The sequence below is a fragment of the Equus quagga genome, chromosome 20, assembly GCF_021613505.1.
Source record: "Equus quagga isolate Etosha38 chromosome 20, UCLA_HA_Equagga_1.0, whole genome shotgun sequence".
NCBI classification, from domain to species: Eukaryota; Metazoa; Chordata; class Mammalia; order Perissodactyla; family Equidae; genus Equus; species Equus quagga.
Genome location: NC_060286.1, coordinates 6108022 through 6130122, shown reverse-complemented (window position 1 = coordinate 6130122; position 22101 = coordinate 6108022). Strand labels below are relative to the sequence as shown.

Genomic DNA, 22101 nt, shown 5'->3' with positions numbered 1-22101 from the left:
GTATTACAATGTTTTAAAATTCCACAAGTCCTCTATTATACCATATACTATAACTTAGGTTGCAGATAATTTGTGTACTAACGAAATGTCTTAATATGTGCTCTGCAGAAGACTTCAGACCACAAGACATTTTAAAAGAAAGATCAAATAATCTGTATAAATGTTGAAATTATCTTTTTGTTATTGTAATGGAAAAGGACTTGATACAATTTTCTACATTTTGATCATTTAATTCTGGAAAAGAATCTAGTTATTATTAAACCAGAATCATAATTCTGGTAATAAATAATTTAAAAAATCATTTGCTCAGAAATTGTTAAAAGATTTCTTGGAAAAATTAAGATCTGAACTAGGAAGGGACGTTGTCAAACATTAGAACGTTTTCTAACATTAGAATCATGTGGAGGAGATTTTTAAAATCCCTCTGCTCAGCCTTCCTCCCAGGCTAATTCACCATGAATCTCTGGGGTGGGACCCAGGCATGTTTCTAGAAATCTCTCCACCTGGCTCCAATGTGGAGTAAAGTCTTACAAACCAATAGTTTTAGACAAATATATAAAATATAATTCTTAAATTTATCAATTGACCCAAATTAATCAAGAAAATATTTTGACTTTTAATTTACGTATCCAGCACTGGTTAGCAGAAATAATTGCCATACACTGTAGCAGTGAGAGTTGTAATGCACCACAAGGACCTAACTCAAAACTTAGCAAAGCTGAGCTAGGACAACGGTTGTTTTTGTGTATTTTTAATGACTATGTTTTAATGAATTATTTAGTAACATTAGCAACCATAGTTGCTATGAATTGTTCGTCTTGTTCTTAAGAAAGCAAATTAAAAATGCAGATATGTATTAAGCATTCCTGAAATCATTTGCATTCAAGAATTTATAGTATTTGTATGATTTCTCCTTTTGCATACACATTTTTCTGCTAGGACATGGTAGGGGAAGATACTTGTTAAAACGGCTCCCAGTGTAGTGGGACAGGAAGATACAGTCCTGGTAATCACACAGGTGACCCCCAGGCCCCTGCCCAGATTTTACAGTTGTCCAGTTGAGAATTCTTTGGGCAATTTAGAATTTTAATGGACACTAAGAACTACCCAACCCTGTGTGAGATACATACAGCACTTGGACACTTTGTTTTTATTCCTACAGAAGAAAAGCAGAAATGCAGCGATATCAAAAAAGTCCATTTCCCAGCGATTGAATGTACTATGAAAAAAACATTAACAAAGAAAAACTAACAAAGTAACTTCAAGGATACGACTGCTACAAATTCAAAAGGCATAAACCAAACTACAGAAAAAGTGAGTACACTTTTTCATATTTTGCAACTATGAATGGAAGTCTTAAAAGTGAGATTTTACAAACTTGTGCAAGCCCCACCAAAGAGCAGAATCAGCAAATAATCTTCTAAACAATACAAATGGATAGACACGGTCAGATTATTAGATTAAGTGCAAAAACCTTATTTTGCTTCCATGATTGCAACCACGAGTCTCTTGAAGCCTTCAGAGCATAAAAATCGCAGCCCCTATTACCAACCAACCACAGGAAAAATGTTTACATGCTGTATATAGTCTGTATTTCGTTAAATCTAAGAAGGCTTCACTTGTAAGATGGATCCTAATTCAGAGATGACACAGCGTGAAAAAAAAGTGTCTCAGGATCAATAAAACACGGCCCGTGTATATATCCTCGAAAAATGAGACATAAGCGGAAGGGAATATGTGAGTACATGTATTTATTCATTTGGGAAAGAAACACTAATCTTACTACTTAATATTTTGAATTATTCTCACAACTGGTGTGGCAAAATACAATGAAATGTCAGAACATTTGAGATTTTTTGTAGTTAAGCTTTTCATTGGTTTTCTTTACAGGAATAATCTGAAGATGTCTTCAACCAAACTACCTATAAACACAAGACCTGTTATATAAATTATGCTCTATTTTTGTAATAGACCAAAATACTGTACTGGTGAAAATAAATAGATAACAAAAAACAACATACTTTATTTCCACGTTTTCTCAGACCCCACAAGTACATTTGTCTTTATAATTCATTATACTTGAAAAACAAGTTGGAACACAACGGGCATGCACGATTATGGCAATGCTAAGGATTGCAGACTATACTTGTTAAAGTTTTTCTTAATAAAAATGGGAACAGCACATTGCTAGGTACACAGAAACATGATTTTGTGCTACAGAATAACTAAATTGTTGTGAGGCAAGAGCTTCCTAATAGGCTTCTAGCGTAATCTAATAGTGTGTTCTAAGTGTATCACGTGTTACACTATGTAACAGAGTAGTGTGGCATTTTGTACTTTTCAAGTCCAACCATAATGTTTATTACGTCAAAAAAAAACCACCAACCGAAAGCCTTAGATATACTGACAATCTTATTCCCACGTATGAGAGAAGAGTACTAATACATTTTTTATTTCTTCACTTTTTTATTAAGAACACTTCTTAGGTTTTTTGGCATTTTATATTCAGTGTCCATTGGCTCCTTCTGAGAGTATGCGGGAAGGTTCAGTGAATTTTGCTGTGAACAAGTAAAAAAGGGCTGGTGTGGGCACCAAGGCCAGGAGGGGTAAATCCTGCTCGAGTTTATCCACTCTGGAGATGGAGATTATTCCATAGGCATGAAGCAACCAGTGGCTGAAGAGAACAATGAGTCTTTTCTTTCTCATCAGAAGATCATAGCAGTTCTATATAATTTTATAAAAGAAAAGAGAAATACAGATTATCGGGCTAAATCAGCTAGATAACATTACATTTTAATTTAAAATGCATTGTTTTCACATAAAATCATAACCTCAGAATCATAGAACGTTTGATCTAAAGGGGATTAAGAAATCACCAGTCTAGGCACTCCCCTTCGCAGATGAGGAAACTGAACCTCCTACAGTCATATAAGCATTCAGGCAGCACCAAGACGGGAGCCCACGTCTCTAAGTGCTAGTCTACACCACCATTCAACCCTGGGAACACCACTTTCTTCTGAAAGATAGGAACCAGAAGGGGAACGCCATAGTACGTGCCTTCTTCCTGCCCTGATCCACAGCAGCTGAGTCTACAGGTGGGAAGGAGGTACATACACTGGACCTCCTTAATGTCTAGCATTCCTGTGTCTGCTGCCTGCATATTCAGAAGGGAGCAGAAATGACATGTGCCTACTCCGATTTCCTCTGAATCTTTAAGATAGCTCTATAATATGCAGACACTGGAAGGACCAAATTATTACAAAACTAATATCTAAACGTGCTAGTAAACACGCTAAAATGTCATTTGCAATAGGTTACCAACTTTCTCTTCTTAAATGGCTCATCAGCTCCCCTAGAGCTCGAGTGTCTCTTCCCAATTCAGGCCCCTGTTCCAGACTCACAGAGAGAGTGCGAATCAAAGCGCAGGAACATTTTATTTGGGAGGGATTCCCAGCAGCAGAGAAACAAATACGTTTCAAGCTAATTTAACTTTCCCTAGTACTTATGGAGTATAAAGAAAAATTCAAAAACTTCATTTGATTCAAATATCCAATCATTTCTCCCCTCAAATATTTCCCTAGAGTTAATAAAAGTGCCCAAACTAACTTGCTTATCTTCTTTAATTAATCACATTGTAACGTTGATTAAAGACTGCAAAGGAGAAATGGGGGTAGAATACAGATGGAAACATTTGAATAATCATAAAAACATTCTGTCTAGTTCCTTTACTATTATTCTTTTAAGTAGAAAAGACGACTCGGTTGATTTCTATGATTTCTAGGTGGGTTTCTTCCCTTTCACTCTTTCACTAATGGAATAGAAAGAGGAGCACCATGGGCGACCGCTCTGAAACAGCTAACGACTGACTTGCTCCGGGTTCAACTTTCTCACGTTAGGAATTATGAGAGAGCCCTCATCCACCAACTGCAGCGGGCAGCTGCAGACAGCGCACGGGCACCACAGTAGCAAGCACACGGGAGTTGAGCCTCAACTAAAGAGGTCTTTCTAACAGTGCCCTTCCACTGAAATACTAAACAATTAGAGGCACAAAAAGGATATCTCAAAACAAGAACAGTATCAGAACTAATGTATCTGTTAATGTTATTTCCAAATCACCAAAATATTAGGTATTACAGGGCAAAAGTAACCATCCGTAATCAAGAAAACAAAATGGGGGACAAACTATAGAAGGGTACGGAAGGTACAGTATAATTATCGGTGACTGTCAGTGTTGCCCCTGTAAAATCGAGTGTAAAATTAGTTCTATTTACAATAAAGCATTCTTATGTTTCCCTCAAAACAGTGTTAAGTTTAACATTTCAATAATTAATATATTTTCTATATGGGTTTTTTCTCCAACATGCTGGATAGTGGAGCCTGACTACTTTGCTAATTTCCCAAGCAAATATAGTCCAGTACACAACCTTTCACAGAATAAGGAGCTACAAGCCACTGAGTGACAGCACGGAACCCAGGATCACTAAACCCATCAGTTGTACCACATCTTATCAGATGTACTATTCTCCTATTCAACTGTCAAATCTATAAAAATATCTTTAACAAAGGAAAAAAGATTTCCTACCTCTATTTCAGAAGCCGACATGTACACAGCCAGAGTAACCAGAGATAATACTAATATAATATACGGGAAGGCATAATCTGAAAGACAAGCATTGGTGTGATGTTGAAAATTAAACGAATTTTCTGAATGAAGTATCAAAAAAATTAAAACAGTAATTATTCTCCCGGTAATCAAAAACTGTCCCAACCGGTCCTGTGAGAGATCTAAGCCCTAAGGCCCTAGGGCAGGGGTCAGCAAACTCTGCCTGTGAGGGGCCAGAGAGTAAATACTTCTGGCTTTGCGGGCCATGCAGTCTCTGTCTCGATCACCCAGCTCCACAGCTGTAGCCAGACAGCAGCCAGATAACACATCAACGAATGGGTGTGGCCGTGTGTCAATAAAACTTGTTTTGTAAGTTTATAAGTTATAACTTATTTTATAACTTATTTGAACAATAAAATTCAAATTTCATGTAATTTCCAAATGTCAAGAAATACTACTACTCTTCTTTTGATTTTCTTCCCAACCATTTAAAAATGTAAAACTATCCTTGGCCCAGCTTTGAAGACCCCTGCCTTAAGGCATCTATTGATTGATGTAAAGAGTTAACTGCTCCCCTATGCATCTAGAATTATACTAGTTATGTACCAAACTTGGGAGACTTGAGAAAATAATTACCCAGTTTCTGTGTTTTATGCTCCAGATGGGGAACTTCGGTTGAGAAAGGCTATATATAAGAGTAATTCAGCTTTAATTACTCTTTAGAAAAGCTCATAGATCAATAAACCTCAAAGGATAAATGCATCGTTTTGTGCTCTTAATGTCAAAATTTTAGGCATTTCCACTTCAAATACAGTACAGTAATAATACTTCAAGCAAAAGTTTTTCTTACAAAATGCTACCTTTCTCCTTAAATGTTTTAAAGTTATAGCACACTAAAACAAATGGACAAATTGAGAAAAATATCTTGGATTATTGTTCATACAATTACTTTAAAACAATTAACTTCAGTTTATGAAACTACTAATCATCCTACTTTGCAGTGGAAGCCATTTGGAAGCATTTCAGATGTAAATTCAGGATGCAGCAGGCAGAAACTCTGAATTATCGACGTAGACCTCATTCCAACTTACTAAATAACTGAATGACTTGTTCAACATTCAGAACCTTTATTCTAGAAAGTGGTTAGGTCCTCAACCCGCCATTCAAAATAATCCCACATCATTTTATAAATAGCTCAACAGTGTCGCTAATGATTCTCATTTAAGACCTGGTAGTAAAAAGCCATCTAAGGTAAAAAGGAGGAAGAGGAAGTTTCTAACAAGGCACAGACCTGTGAGGAGCAGAGGTGGTTCTGGGCTCAGGGCAGGATTTAGAGTGGTTTTTACTCTAGGGTCTAAAACCATTAGAGATTTTAGGCAACTAAGTTGGGGCTGGGGGGGGGGGGGCGGGTTCTGGGAATCTGCACTTTAGTTCCCCTGGTGGTAGAGATGCAGAGGACACTTAAAAAACTGAAAACTGGCTTCAATAATACTTCCAAGCAGGTGAAAGTTTGTCACTGACATCTTCCTACTCAGTGCCAGTGTCTCTCTCCCTAGGGAGCTACCGGAAGCCTCTCGCTGCTCTACTTTGCTCAGACTTGCTATAGACCCTCTTTATGGACTGAATGTTTGTTTCTTTTGAAATTCTTATGTTGAAATCCTAACCCCCAATGGGATGGTATTAGGAGCTGGGGCCTTTGGGAGGTGATTAGGTCATGAATGGGCTTAGTGCCCTTATAAAAGAGACCCCAGAGAGCTCCCTCCCCTTCTGCCATGTGAGGACACTGAAAGACAGCTGTCAATGAACCAAGAAATGGGTCCTCACCAAACACCAAATCGGCTGGCACCCTGCTCTTGGACTTTCCAGTCCCCAGAATTGTGAGAAATAAGTTTTTGTCATTTGGAAGCCACCTAGTCTATGGTATTCTGTTATAGCAGCCTGAACAGACTAAGGCACTCTACAAAACAAAAATGATCTATTCTTTTTTTTCAACATCATAAAATTATGAGTTGGTACGATGCCCTCTGGGACTAATCGCAGCAGACTGCGTAAGTTTATATTCAGTGCGAATGAATAACTCCTTGATCCTCCCTATGAATGGGTTTTGAGTGGAGGCCTGCTGACAAATGATCTAATGTCCTTCAGTGTGAGAAAAGGCATTTGTCAATACAGGCCACTACAATAGAGAAAGTAACACTGTCTGGCAGTCTCCTGGGGTTAACTTCCCAAATTTCCCCTGCTTTTCACAGCTTTCTCTTTCCTCCATTTCATACCCATGAGGTTCTATACAAGAGCACCATCTGCGGTCTAAGACATGGGGATTTGAGGGCTGACAATTCTTAATCTTTCCAACCTAGTCAGCTCTCCCCCTCCAGACTAGTATAAAGAACTACCGGTACTCTTGTAAATATTCCATGAATTCCTAAAACTGAATTCACCTCTGCTCACCAACCTACTGGCTTCTTCTAATATTCACTTAATTCAATTAACTCTATCTTTGAAATGGCTCTTCATTCCGTGTTTCTCATTTAGGTGGGACAGGCTTGGCTTACTGCACTCCACCCTTAACTGATCCCCCAGGTTCTCTGCCCTGCCTAGCCACCTTCCCCATGCTACCAAGGTACCCTTCTAAAACGCAAGCCTAGTCAGGTCACTCTTCTGCCTAAAATCCTTTAAGAGTAGGTCTCTATTCCCCAGAGCAAGAACAGCAACCTCAGAGGCCAGCCAGGCAAATAATGGAAGTGGGCCACATCTAAGAGAACAGGGAATGGCAGCAGCTGGAAGGGACTATAGATTTTCAAACCCAATGCCAAATGAACTCAGGCCAAATGAAATATGTCTGCAAACCAGAATATGACAGATCACTGACCCCTGAGTAGTCTCCAGTTTCCTCTTCCCTCGACCTCACTCTCAGCTCCAACCTCACTTTGAATCAAATTCACTACCAAGGTACATTACTTGCATAATGATGCCCAGTCCTGCCCAGCTCCTTTAGGCCAGAAGGCTTGCCCTCCGCACCTGGTGGGCTCCATATAAAAGATGGTATGCAACATCCTTGCAATGTCCCATGTCACATATTCAAATAAGGACCACACTCTGTTCTCTGAGCTATTTATAGCTCTCCGAGTACTATGTGAGCCCTTTAACAACAACTTTTTCTAACTCTTCTTCTGAGTCACAGTTTAGTCTAAATGGCTGCTGAATAAATGAATGAATGGATATATTAAAATAAAGAATATATTGAGGAGTTTTTACGGTATCTCAAAGGATTTCCTAAAGGAACTTAGAAAACTAAGACCTAACTTAATGGTAAACAGTATAGAGTATCAAGAATAATTTCCATGTATTACATGCAAAACCAGTTTTTGTTTTTAATTTATACTCAGATTTTTAAAATCTTCCTATTTAGGTTATGAGCTTCAAGTACAAGTTATTCTCTGAAGAGAAATCAGTTTTGATTTGCTGCCACTGATTTCTTGAGAATTTCTATTCCATTCCAAAAAAACCTATGATTTTTTTCATAAGATTCATTATACGTTTTAGCAAAAATATATACTATGGTTTATTTTCAAGGATTCAAAAAACCTATTTTACAGAAAAAGCTCCAAAATTATATTCAGAGAAAATATCATTCATCATCTATAATAACAAATATATTTCGCTGACTTTACCCATCAAACTTACATAAAAGGCCTCCGCCAACTGCCTGGAGCACAGTTAAAATTGGGAAGAAGTAAAGTGCAGCATAAATACTTTTAAATCGATCGGACTTCCCTAACCCACAGGCAATCTTCTTTACCAGAAGAGGTCGGAGCAGCATCATTAATACCAAGCAGAATGCATAATAGATAAATACAATGGTGTATCTGTAAAATAAAATAAGAAATTATAACATCAAGAATGTTTTAAAATAGCTTTTTATCATTGATTATCTTAAAATCAAAGATCTTGAAAAAAGGTTAAGAAGTATATTAAGTTTATGCATTGAATATTCAGACTGGGGAGGACTGGCCGGAAAGACGCTCATATGGTGCTGGAAAGTGTGTGCAGGTTCCTTTCTGGTAAGCGGTCTGAGAATGTGTATCAAAAATCCTAAAACTTTTTGTACCCTTTGATCCAGCAATTTTACTTGCAGAAATTTATCAAAGGGAAACAATCAGGGAAACATAAAAAAACTTTATGAACAAAGATTTTTACTGAATCATATAATAAAGAAAACAAAGGAAGAAAATAAGTATTCAACAATAGGAAACTGGTTAAATTTTAGAGTACGCTCATGCTGCAATACTATGTAGCCATTAAAAATCTAGTCAGGAAAGAAATATTAAAGACAAAATTAACTGTGCGTAATAGATTAAGTGACAAGAGTAGGTTACAAAATAGCACGTGCATAGTATAAACACATCTTTAAAAAATTACATACATACAGAAATGAAACTGGAAAGAACATTTTTAGCAGTGGTCATCTCAAGGAATGGAATTACAGACTGTTTTATTTTTGTGTGTTTTTTCTACGTTTTTCCAATTCCTATAATGTAATTTTATAATCAGAAAAAGGTTGTAAAAAAGTCTCTCTCTCCCTCACCAGACTATAGTTTCTAGCTCTTTATTTTGCATAATGGGATTTCTGTGAACATAGTCCTAACCGCCTCTTCATGAGGATTTTCAGATCATTTTACTTCCTCACTACTCAAACCCTCTCCCTGTGCCAGAGAGTCACAGGCAGCACAGGGGCACCAGCCACACGCAGCGTGAGTGGCTCCCTGCGCTCTCGAGATGGTTTAGGTCCAGTCCTGAACTGTTATGCATTACTGCACGTCTGACCTCTTGGATGATGAGATTTTTAGTCTTGTTAGGTTACTGCCTCCCAACATCAAAACAAAATAAAATCTATTCCTGCAACTTGTAGTTCCTTAAGAGCTCCAAAAGATTATGATTTTGATCAGAAGGAAACCATCGTCTGTTACCTCTCCTAATGAAGTCGGAAACTAGTCTCTGGAAGCAGATACCTGTTTCCCACCTCTGCCGTCCACGAGAAGCCATCATCTTCTACCTCCTCCACTTCCAGCCATGCCCCCTACCTATGAGGTTAGGATAAATCTGAGAGCTAAAGTTAACTTTTGTTATGACAGTAATGACTGCTCATCTTCAATAACTCAAAGTTTTAGTAATGTAAACATTATTTTTTGCAGGAAGCTTCTAATGACAGTAAGTTTGCATGTTTTTCCATGTCTCATCTAATCAATTTCCCCTCAAAACTATAATTATCAGTAAAGTACCCCGACATTTCTCAGTTTGTAAGGAAGCAGGCTATATATACCAATGGAGAAAAAAGCCGACTACTCAATGTAACAGTGTTCCAAGGTTTGTGGGAATCTTGTGCCATTACTTTTTGATGACTCGTGAAAACAATTCCTGACTTTTGGTAGTCCTACAGCTTTCTGAAATGTTGAGCCCCAGTCTGACCATGTACTGAAGTTTAAATGGTTACATAACGGAAATAATATGTATAAACCCAATGCTAACACTATAAAATCTTCTCATAGTTTTCAAAAACCATTGTCTTGTATAATTAAAACAAGGCAGACAGGTGCATTCCACAACGACTATTGGTAAAGGTGCTGAGAAAAAAATATCTACTTAATTCAAATGGTGATGAGATGGAAACATGTCCTAATCAGTGAAGTTGTATGATGACTCTGATTGACTGAGACTGCTGTGACCAGATTCTGAGGCCCTAGCCAACTAGCAGGAGAATCAGAAGTGGCTGTTACAGCTGCAGAACGAGGGCTGGGAGCACCGACTTGCCATCTCTGTTCTAATCTGAGATGTCCTGACTCTTCCTACTAGAGGCTCTCCTCCTACAGGCTTTACAGATATTAGAAAAAACGCTATAAACGTGGGTAGCAGCAAATGAGTCCGATTTTGTTTTAAATAAGATGATTATATATCTTATTTAAATCTGATATCTGATTCACTTATTAAGCTCTCTAAATAGGATCAGGTTAAGTTCTGCAAGTCCCCAGGACAGTGTGTGACAAGAGAATAACCGAAGTTGAGTATTACTGAAGTATAGCTCTATGAAACCAACAAAGATGACATTATCAGTCTCTTACATACAGTCTTAAATTATATGTATATATACGGAGAGAAACAAACAGAGACAGTATATATATATATATATACACTCACACACGGAATAAATAATTTGCAAGACTTAAAGGCAGACAGGTGGAAGAGATTTTCATATCACTATATCTGGATCTTACTTTTTGAAAATTACCTTTTACATATGTGCATGTGTGGTTTTGACACTTAGGACTATTAAGGCCAGCCCTGGTTGTCTAGTGGTTAAGATTCGGTGCTCACCACCAGAGCCTGGGTTCATTTCCAAGTGAGGGAACCACACCCCCGTGTGTCGCTTGTCATACTGTGGCAGCTGCACGTTGCTGTGATGCTGACAGCTCTGCCCCTGCTATTTCAAATCCCAGCAGGATCTCCCAGGGTGCACAGGTTTCAGTGGAGCTTCCAGACAGACCAAGAAGAAGTACCTGGCCACCCACTTCCGAAAACATTTGCTGTGAAAACCCTATGAATAGCAGCAGAGCACTGTCTGATAGAGGTGAGAAGACGGCGCAAAAAAGGGTCCACTCTGCTGTACACAGGGTCGCTTAGAGTCGGAACCGATGTGACGGCACTAACAACAAACCATTAAGAACTTGCACAAAAGGACCATTTTGTTGAGCATATTACATAATTGTAACTTGCTACAACGATGAGAATCTAAATACCAGAAATACCATACTTTTTCAATTATACCTTTACTGAGAAAAAAACATCAAAATCAACACCAACAATTCACAGAAATCCTAAAACTGAAATATTCTGGTATAATATTATACAGAATCTTATGAATTTGTTATTTTTAAAACAAAACATTCTGATGGAAGTTACAGTTACTTGGGGAAAAAACAAAAAAGAAAACACGTTAGCCCACGCACTCTAATAACGCCAGCTCCTGAATGCTCCCCGTAGGGAAGGCACTGCACACGGGATGCGATCTGTGCAGACTTATTTAAGCCTCACCGTCACCTTATAAGGGATCATTGTTCCCATTTTCACCAACGGGAAAACAAGGTTACGAGAGGCTCCATATGTGCTCAAGTTAACACAGCAGCTGGCAGACATGGGATTCAAACTCAAGCCTGTTTTTAGCTCCAAAGCCCGTGCTCTTTCCTATATGCCAGATGTTGCTTCTCTGTTGCATATGAGAAAGGTTTTCCTTGTAACTCCCTTTTTAAGAAAGATTTATGGCTTATTTTAGAAGTGTTTATACCTACTTCAACACCAACCCCAAAATACTTTCACTTCTATTATACTAAGATGCATTTCTATTTCCTAGCAGATTGTATCCCTTAAGAAAAGAAAATCATTTCTATATATCTCCCCCGGTGCCTAGAAGCCATTTTACAATGCTTAATCTGTTGAAATGAATGAAATCCATGATTATCATTTTTTTAAAAAACGATCTTAAGTCTAAACACTTACAGTGGGTAGACGGCTTCATGAGTACAGTGCACAGTGGTAACGTAATCCGGACTTGGGTTGTAAAGCATTGTGTACCAATCCGAGAGCATCAATACTCGACACGAACGGATGTACAGAACACCGACTGGGTCACTCACAAGTAAGGTGACAATAGCTGCCACGCTGCATTCAAATAATGCAGTGATGTGTTGGAAAAGTGCGCTGGAGCTAGCCAAACAAAAGCACAATTAGAACACTTTCTGTATTTAAATGCCTTTTAATAAAACTTGTGTATGTCTCAAGATATGAATTCTGAAAAGAAATTTTAACTGAAACATCCTGAAACTAAAAAACCTTCTAAAGAGGTAAGAAAAGCCAAACAAATGTGAAAAGTACTTGAGAAGAGTTTAATCTTGTTTACTAAAAAGGAATACCCATCCCAGATGACACTGGGCCAATACTGTCTAAAAGTACAGAAGAGCAGAAATTAGATCGAACCTTCTTTAGGATCTTGCCAAATTATTAAAAATTTCTTAAAAGTTACCTATGCATTATTTTAAATTATCTTAAATATAAAAATTACACAAAAGATTATATGCAATAAATATCAGTCATAAAATATACTGAACATTGCAAGCCCATTATCTAACCTAGTAACTAGAACATTATTTACTTATGTTTTCCTCTCTTCCTCCCCATTCCACACTCCTGTCTCTCCCTTAGAGGTAGGCATTATACTAAATAGTCTTCATTATTTTTTCTAAAGTTTTTATTCTGATTGTATTTATGCTTCAAAAACACTTTGTTTAGTTTTGCTCATTTTTGAACACTATAAAGTGCTAGTACACTAATGTAAGCCTTCTGAGATTTCGTTTTTCATTCAAAATTACATTTCCAAGATTCATCCATGGCATTGCTTATAGCTGAGGTTCAGTCATTTTCACTGCTGTATAATATTCTACTATGTGACTACTGCATTGTTATCCATTCTGTTTTGTTACATAAACATGCTGCAAATGTCTTCCTCTTCGCTGAGTTTTCACTTTCTTTGTGATGTCCTTTAATGAAGAGAGGTTCTATATTTTAATATAGTTGGCTTTATCAACTTTTTTTATTTCTGGTAAGCAGTTTTAATGTTTTAAGAAGTTCTTCCTCACTCCAAGATAAAGAAAACATTATCATATATTTTCTTTTATATTTTTAAGGTTTTACTTTCACCTTATATATATTATAATATAAAGATGTAACTTTAGATTTTCCCATTTGGGTAGTCAATTGTCCCAACAGCAGCATTTTGCTGAACGGTTACTGCTTTCCATGCCATGCCACTTCTGCCATATAAAGTTTCATTTATAATGGCCTGTTTTCAGGTCCCCTATTTTGTTTCTGGGGTCCATTTATCCCTGAGACAAGTGAATATGACAATAATTCTTGATAGTACATACTTCTACTTCTTCAGCGGTCTTGGACATTCATGGGCCTTTGCACTTCCATGTAAATTTTAGAATTAACTTCTCGAGTTGCATAATATAAACCCAATGTAGCTTAGCTACCTCACTGTACTTATGGTACTGTAAACGGAAAATAGGAAGGTAACTGATTTTGTATATTTATCTTATGGCCAGCCTCTTTACTAAACTCTCTTATTATTTCTAACGTCTAGTCTAGAGATGCTTTCGAGTTTTCTATTTAAACAGCGTTTCAGTTGTCTATGACTATAGCAAACCACATCAAAACTTACTGGCTTGAAACAACTACCAATTATTATTTCTCACTATTTTGTGTTTTGACTGGACTCACTGGGTCCTTTCTGCTCCATGTGATGTTGAATTGGGATGCACTCATCTAGAGGCCCAACTGGGCTGATGTGTCCAAAATGAGTAAGGCATATGGCTGGAGTAGGTGCCAGCTGGCTGCTGACTGCAGCCACACATGGCCTTTCTTGTCCTTGGTGTTCTAGAGTTTAATTATAATGTGCATAGGTGTGAATTTCTTTTTATTCATTCTGCTTGGGATGTGTTTTGCTTCCCAGGAAGCAATGGATCTGTTTTTGATTATTTCTGTAAAACCTGAAGCTAGTATCTCTTTAAATACTGGCTCTCCTTCATTTTCTCTATTTTTTTCAGAGACTCTGATTAGACACTATAGGCAGAGTTAAGAAAACCTTTCCCCTGTACCTGAGAATCTGGCCTTCAGTTAACTCTCTAGCTCTGTTCCTCTCGAAGCCTGATAAGGGTGGAATGTCAATTTTGTTGCTAAGTAACATTGCTTATGATACAAATGATCCCTTGATTGGTAAATTGCATCTGGGAACTATAACTACCTGATTGGTTTTCTTGACTTCAGTGATTCTTATAACCGGCACGTCCCTTGCAGGACCCTGGATGCTATCCTTATGGATTTGCTATAGAGGGACTGGCTCCTTTGGGGCATAAGACTTCAGCCAGGATGACTCCCACACCCACTCAATGTGGACGTCATGTCCTTGCACCTGAGCTGGACTGCTTCAAAAGCTACTGCTGACAAGGGACATCTCATGCTTCCTTGCTGGCAAGCTGTGTTACTTCTGAGTAGAGTGGCGCTCAGTATGACATATGGTGGTCTTGGGAGTCTGAACATTTAACGAACCTAGGAGCGTTCCCAGGAGGTATTACAGATACATATTACAGCTTCTCATTCTATGCTCCACATCTCGACATATTTCATATTTTCTATCTCCTTTTCTCCCAGTGCTGTGTTATTTCTTTATGTATTTTTTTTCTAACTCACTAATTCTGTCTTCAACTTTTTACCTGACTGACCTACCATTTTTTAATTTTGGCAAGTATAAATTTTCGTTTCTAGAAGGTCCCTTTCTCCCCACCAAATCTGCTTGTTCATTTCTAATAATCTTTTGTTGACTGGAGATCTTTGCGACTGCATCCTTTACCTCTTTCAGCATTTTATAGGTAGCAGTTATAGATTCTGTGGCAGAAAGTCCATTATCTGTCATCCTTTGGGAGCATAAACATAGTTATTGTTTGTTGTGCCTACCAACTCTCATCATAGCGCTTATTTCATTTGATAATCATGGATTATGAGCTCCTTAATAGACAATGAGCAAGAGTCCCATGGGCCTAAACTGAGAACGGGGAAGTTTTGCAGCAAAGAGGATTTGCTGCTTTTGCCAGCAGCCATGGCTGCCACTACCTTGGGCTGCAGCCCCTGAGGGTCTAGGCTTAGCACTGGCTGCCCAAGTTTCAGGATCCAGATAGCACTGGGGCTACCAGCAACTAACCTCTGGCACCCTCCCAGCCCACTGCCTGCTTTGTCACTCCCACCCCAGCCAGTGGGGCTTGGTTTGTTCTCTGAAGGAGAAGAGTTCTTGGAGCTCTCCTCTACCTCCAAGGAGACCAGCAATGGGTACGTCTTTCCCAGACTTTAGTTATTTTGTGCAGGACAGTCCCCTGGAGCTCCTAATTAGCCTACATTGTTGGAAGAACTGCATCATTTTACACAGATGAAAACACTGAATACATAAACATTTGCATTTCATATTATGTAATCCAATCTTTTCTTTCCTTATAGAATTCACATTTTAGAGGCAAAATCTCAACCTTATCATTTCTTGCCATTACTTTAGTAACCTTCCTTTTTCTTCTCATCATGATCCCTTTCAATCCAGCTGCAGTCAACCACATGATCTTTACAAAATGAAATCTGGATTCTAAAACTCCCCTTATAGAACTATTTCAGTGAGTCCCTTCTGCCTTTCAGGAAGAAACACTCCTCCCCAGAACGATCTTCCACACCTCCTGGCCATGCTAAACTACCTTGCTTCCTCACACCTCCACACATCTGTGCATGCTTCACACTCCACCTCAAAACACATTTCACCTATCTGGCAAACATCAAGGTCAGCTCAGGGGTTATCACCAGGTCTTACGGATACTTCCTAAGACTCTCCAGCCAAATCTCTTTATATCTGGCCTCATTTAGTCCCTGTTTCTCACATCATGCTCAGCCCTCATTGCTTGATTATACTGTGCTTTTTTTTTTTGCCTCTAGACTTTTATCTTATTAAACAGCATATCTTATAGACAGCATATCTTATTCCTGCTGTCTGACAGATTCTTCAATTCCTCTATCTATCAAAAACTACTCATTTTTCAAAGTCCAGTTTAAATTCAGTTTTTTCTCTGTGACCTTGCCCTATTTTGAGAAGGCAGAATTAAGTTCTTTGTTCATGCCAGAATTAAAATTCTGCACATAGCTCTATTATAGGAGCCCCCCGGACTTTGTGATGGTTCGTCTCTCTCACCCACAGGACTGTAAGTGTCTATATTTTAGTCATCTCTCAATCCCACAACCTAGTATAGCACCTGGCACCTAGGGATTGCAGACATTCCTAAAACTGTTGAATGAATGCATTCAAAAAGTTATAAATTATATAAAAACAAATTACATGAGAAGCACAGCTTCTGACTGCATTGCATAAAAGTGCACAATTTCTGCCCTGACCTTAAAGAAAAACAAATGTAATACTAAACTCTGGAGAAAGCAAGGGCGCCCTTCAGGATAGTTATGATTAGTGTCTAGCCCGTGCATTCTCACTGGGCGTATCACTCCCAAGGGTGCAGGAATTGGTTCTCAGGGATAAAATAATCTTAACACTTTTTATATATAAAGCACATATATACATATACCAGATAAGTAGTATATATGTGACATTAAAATTTCACAGGGGTAGGTGAAATTAGGAAAAAAGGCATCTAAAAAGGCTCTGTAAGGAGCTGACACGGAGAAACAGGTTATGAAACACTGGTCTAGCCTCAGACGGCTCAGCTCCTGCCTCCTTGATCATAAGTGCAACATCTCAGGAAAATCCAAGAGATGGCCCTTGTGTTCCTTGCTACCAATTTCCTAGGCAAAACACGGTTATGCGAACTCCTTTTTAAGCCCGCCTCCTTTCCTGCCTGCGCATTGATCACTCCTCTGCTCCACCCTCAAACCGAAGCTCTACCCTCTGCTCCAAGACTCTCCCTAAAACATACCTGATGTTTTGATTCCAATGCATTTGGTGAGGTACATCCCTACACCCCACCTCTTCTCTACTCTGCGCTGAGATGTTCCAACCAATTACCTGAGCGATTATTCTATTTTAGCTTTAGATTGATCATATCTCCTTTCTTGCTCTCATCTCTCATCATTCTACAACAGAAATTAAAAGCAGGATGAGAGCTGCTTTCTAAAAAATCTTTTTATAGGGGCCAGCCCTGTGGCATAGTGGTTAAGAGTTCACTGTGCTCTGCTTCGGCAAGCCAGGTTCACAGGTTTGGATCCCAGATGTGGACCTGTACCACTTGTCAAGCCATGTTGTGGCAGCAACCCACATACAAAGTAGAGGAAGACTGGCACAGATGTCAGCTCAGGGCCAGTCCTCCTCAAGCAAAAGAAAAAAGGAAGATTGGCAACAGATGTTAGCTCAGAACGAATCTTCCTCATAAAAAAGAACAAAAATATTTTTACAGATTCTTCTGAAAAATAGTGAATGCTTTTCCAAAGTAAATAATCACCCTGGATTTATTAGGTAGGATCTAGAAAACTGCTGATTCTATTTCCATCTAACCATCCTTTCCACTTCTATTCTCACTACTGGACTCGGCCATCACTATTTCTTCATCAACAGCCTTGTAATGTGTCTCACTCTAATCCACCCTCCACAGGGTATGTTCCTAAAATACACAACCAGAGATGCTACTTCTCTAAAGCAAAACCATCACCGAGAAATCATTCACTCGGCCAATACCACGTGAGCATCTATTACGAGCCAGCTGCTGTGGTAGTCTCTGGGGATCCCATGGAGAGCAATGACAGAGCCAGCCAACCAACCACCTCATGGAGCTCATAGTCAGCGGTGCGACACGACACGATGATAAGTGGATGGACGTTAAATGAGGGAACAAACGTAACGATAAATTGTGCTGAATGCTGAAAACAAAATGAAGGATGCTATTAAAAAAGCAAAATAAGAGGGACAGGCCCACTTTAACTTGGGTCAGCAAAGGCCTCTACAAGTAGGAGACATTTAAAGTGAAATCTGGAGGAAAAAAAGACAGCTAGCTGAAAAGCTACAGTCAGAGGGAGAAGACAGTATTTCAGGCAGAGAAGAGTTTTGGGAAATGGAAAGAACCCAGAGCAGTGAAGATGCTGAGAAGCTGGAGGAACTACAAGTCAGTATGGCCGCAATGTTCTGAGGCAGAATTCGGCTCCTCGTTACCAGGAGAATACAGTTCACATCCTTATCTAGGACCTTCCCATTCTGGCCTCAACCTACCTTTCCCACTCTCCTTTGGATCTCCCTTCTCTCATATGCCATGCACCTCCGACCAGCCAAGACCACTTCCATTCCCACTCAGCAGAGCCCGCATTTCCAACCTCCGTGCCCTTGTTCACGCTCTTTCCTCTGCTTAAAAGGCTCTTTTTATGACGTCTTTCAGATCCCACCAGGCACAATTTCTCTCTTCCATTCTTTGTGGCTCCGGAGCATTTTGTTTATAATGCTTTTATATACTTTTTGTTTATACACTTTTAAGACTGACTTATATTACAATTAGTTGTGTATATGTTTGTCTTCTGTACAACATTGTGACCATAAACGACATCAGTGATTTTTCTATCTCCTTCCCCAATCTTCTAAACATAAAACACAGGGCTCACTAAATGTTCACTGATTTAATGTGTTAGTATAAGTTTTCATAACCAGGTTGCAGCTATATCATTGTAACTGCATTATACTAGATCCTGGTATTAAATTAAATCACAAAGTATTTGTTCTAGAACAATAAACAGTTTGTAATAACAAATTCTTTGTAGAAAATCAATAAAGATTATAATTGAGAAATAAAAAAAAAACATTCTTTCAACATCATTTAGAGTAAAACAAACAAAAGATACTCCCCTTAATAACTACTGAGACATGCTCTATTAGTAAGTTCTCTTGCTAAGTTAAAAATAATCAGAACATAACAGAAAAACGGGTTTACCACTTTTAAAACAATACAAGTATGAGGTCTTCTAAATGATGATTATTCCAATATCAGTCCATACAGAAACATTCATAAAAAGTGCTCACCTCTTTTTGCCTGAGTACCATTCAATGAAGAACCAATGTAAAACAAGAGGAAGCATGGCCATAAACCCAAGATAGAGCCAGTCATAAAGCTCGGGAGACTCTGTGCAAGGCTGACAGTATTTCTGTGCATTTGTTCTCTGTCCTCTTGGACACACCTATAATATATAAGAACAACGTTTTATGTACAGGTATTATTTTAGAATATTAATGCCCCCCCAAAAGTCATTCTTTAAGACATCTCTTTTCAGTTTAAACATCTGTTTACATGTGCATCTTTTAGAAATAAAAGAGAAAGCATAAGTAAAACGAAAAGAAATCTACATTGCATTTGCTATATCTGCATAAGGCTCTAAAGGACTCCTTTCACTAAGTTACTAAAATAGTTGACTAACACTAAATGAAAAATCTAGTTATTAACACCGTATAAAAATAATTGCAGAGAAATGTTCTGGAGTTGTAATGTTAACTTACTGTCCAAGTCACCGTACTCTATCAATAAAAAGTAATTCAAAATTATGATAAAACTATAAAATGTTTTCAAAATACTTAACTGTGACTGTCATGAAGACGTATTATAGGCAATCAATATGACAACACAAATAAGGATTTTATTAATGCCTCCATATTCTTTAATAAATTGAATATATTATAGAGATATTCTACATGTGAAAATATTTCAAAAGCAAAAAGATTTTACAAATGAAATAACATACAAATATTAAGACTTACCCCACATTCTCCATATATTTCCGTTGAGCCATTTTTAAATAATAGGGTCTTCCCACAATAAAGTCCAAGGCATGCTGGTTGAATATCGACAGCTTTTTAAAAACAAATGCCAGTAAAGTAACATCTTTTGTGATTATAAAAAATAAAGCAATAACATCTGAAGCACTTGTCAGAAATATCTCAACAGTTTCAATTAAAAAATATGTATTAGACGAAAGTCTTAATGTATTTATTCAAATTTCTCCTTTTACACTGGGCACTGCAGAAAATCATGCTGGAACCTTGTTGTTAATACTGTTTCTTATGATTAAGGTCCTGAGCCAGCAGAGTGGGATCTATCCCCAGAACTCCAAGCCTGGCTCAGTATGTCTCCAATGGCTGCAGCCAGCCACGCCCCTTGACTAGTTGTCCAGACTTTCGAATTTCCAGTGTTTTTTAATTAGAAGACTAACAAAGGATCGCTGCCTTTTATTTTGCCCAGTCAGGATATTAAGTGTGTGCGCACACACACAAACTCTATTATCACCTTCGTTCACAATAGAACACATTTTAATACCAGAAAGGCAGAAAGGACATAATTTCAGAATAAAGGGCAGGCCTTTAAAGTAAATAAAATCGACTTTAACTACACTGTCCTAACTTTTTTCATTTTTGTCGAGGACAGGTGAAAATTTCACCAAGGCTGTCACTGGGCTTCTGACCAATATGTGGGAACCACTGCCTTCGAATCCACCCCCTGTTCTCAAAGCTTGGGGAAAATAAAAAGCAGCTCTATTTCATCAAAAAAACTCCAGGCCGACAAATTGTCTTTGACCTCATCAACAGGGAGAAGCTACTGAAGGAGTTTTTTCCATCAGTGACGCCTGATTCCTTTCCCGCACTGATTCATTGGTTCAGTAAACATGCATTAAGTGTCAGATTCCACTGGTCAGGGACGGCTAAAGGTCCACAGAGGAACAGGGTAGAGTCCCTGCCATCCAAGAACCCATAGCCTAGTGCGGAATAAATGCAGAACTGCGGTCAGCTGGAATTAAGGAGGGGAACTGGCGTTTAATGACTATTTTTGAACAATCATTTCCCAAATTCTCGATGAATTCACAATCTAAAGACTGCCTGGTCCACAACGCCCTTCCGCCTTTCAATTTTGAGTAGACTCTTGATTTCTTTCTCCTTGTGCTGCTGAGAAAACATAGAAAAAGCACTGACTAAAATGCCTCAAGTTTAATATTTTCACTTTTATCAAATTTCTGACTTTTTTTTAATCCATGGGCTTCTTTACCTTATTTAGCACTTATTTTTAAGCCAACAGATGGAAATGAACAGTTTCAGATTTTCGGAGAAGGCAGAAGTTAAAGAATTGGACGCTTCTTCTACAGGGGCTTTGTATCTAGTAGATGCTTAATAAATACATTTGGATGTTAATAATCTAAAGTTTCTCAAAATCGACGGCCTGAAAACCAGTCCCTCTGAAACCAACAGCTTATCCTCGACCAAACAAAACCCTGCCTCCCGGCGTCCGTTCACTTTCGCCTTTCATTTCTTTTAGTGAACGAGGCTAAAATTCTCACTTTGTTTTCTGCAACCGTCTTGCCCCTTTGCGAAGGGCCCTGCGATCTCACGTCTGATGCCGAGACAGCAGACGACAGTCGCGCAGGAATTAGCTGCTGCTTCCTTCACTGCTTTTCTGCGCTTACTAACGCCCGCGCTTTAAATTTTGAAAATTAAACAAAAGGACTGAAAGAAAGGGACTGGGATGACATTTCGGACTTGACAACAAATGCCCGGCCTCTCCCCCAGTACGCGGCCGGCCTCCCCTCCGCAGCCTGTCAGGAACCGGGACCACCCCGAACCGGGAGCATCCGGCGACGACCCCGGGGCCCGGCCCGAGGGCGGGAGGGAGCAAGGGGCGAGGACGCGCCGCCGCCCGGAGGCCGCCCACCCGGGCCGAGGCCCGCCGGCAGCGCCGGGAAGAAGCGGGACTAAGAGAAACGCTGCCCCAGACCTCGGGGGCCACTCACCCATTGGCCGCTGGCTGGTTTCCCTGCAGAAGCTCCGGGATCAGCCGATCCGGCCGCAGCGCCCGGACATCCGGGCCACAGCCGCCTGGGAGGCCCCGCCTCCTGGTAAC

At 39.0% G+C, this 22101-nt stretch overlaps 2 protein-coding genes across 3 annotated transcripts in view; one reads left to right on the top strand and one right to left on the bottom strand.

Moving 5' to 3' along the window:
- CCDC175 (coiled-coil domain containing 175) overlaps positions 1–1167 on the top strand; it is a 66983-nt gene extending 65816 nt beyond the window's left edge. The window contains exon 20 of the mRNA XM_046647508.1: positions 1166–1167. Within this exon, the coding sequence (XP_046503464.1) occupies positions 1166–1167 (2 nt within the window). The remainder of the gene's footprint in view (positions 1–1165) is intronic.
- Positions 1168–1734: 567 nt separating this feature from the next.
- JKAMP (JNK1/MAPK8 associated membrane protein) lies at positions 1735–22089 on the bottom strand. Of its 2 annotated transcripts, none has more exons than XM_046647511.1 (7): positions 21992–22089; positions 19974–20065; positions 19245–19399; positions 12152–12358; positions 8288–8469; positions 4583–4659; positions 1735–2724 (listed from the first exon to the last, which is right to left on the bottom strand). In XM_046647511.1, exons 1-7 carry the CDS (start codon positions 21993–21995, stop codon positions 2506–2508), a joined length of 936 nt encoding a protein of 311 aa, XP_046503467.1. In that variant the 5' UTR covers positions 21996–22089; the 3' UTR covers positions 1735–2505. The 2 variants fall into 2 exon arrangements, with proteins under 2 accessions (XP_046503467.1, XP_046503468.1); XM_046647512.1 differs by having other exon boundaries at positions 19974–20047; positions 21992–22044.
- Positions 22090–22101: the final 12 nt, after the last annotated feature.

What these genes read in the sequence shown, in the direction of transcription:
- JKAMP (XM_046647511.1), bottom strand. An exon ending in CATGAAGCCGTCTACCCACT is followed by an intron (nt 8,470 to 12,151) that starts GTAAGTGTTTAG and finishes TTTATTTTACAG; the next exon opens with ATACACCATTGTATTTATCT. An exon ending in AGTTGGCGGAGGCCTTTTAT is followed by an intron (nt 4,660 to 8,287) that starts GTAAGTTTGATG and finishes CTTGTCTTTCAG; the next exon opens with ATTATGCCTTCCCGTATATT.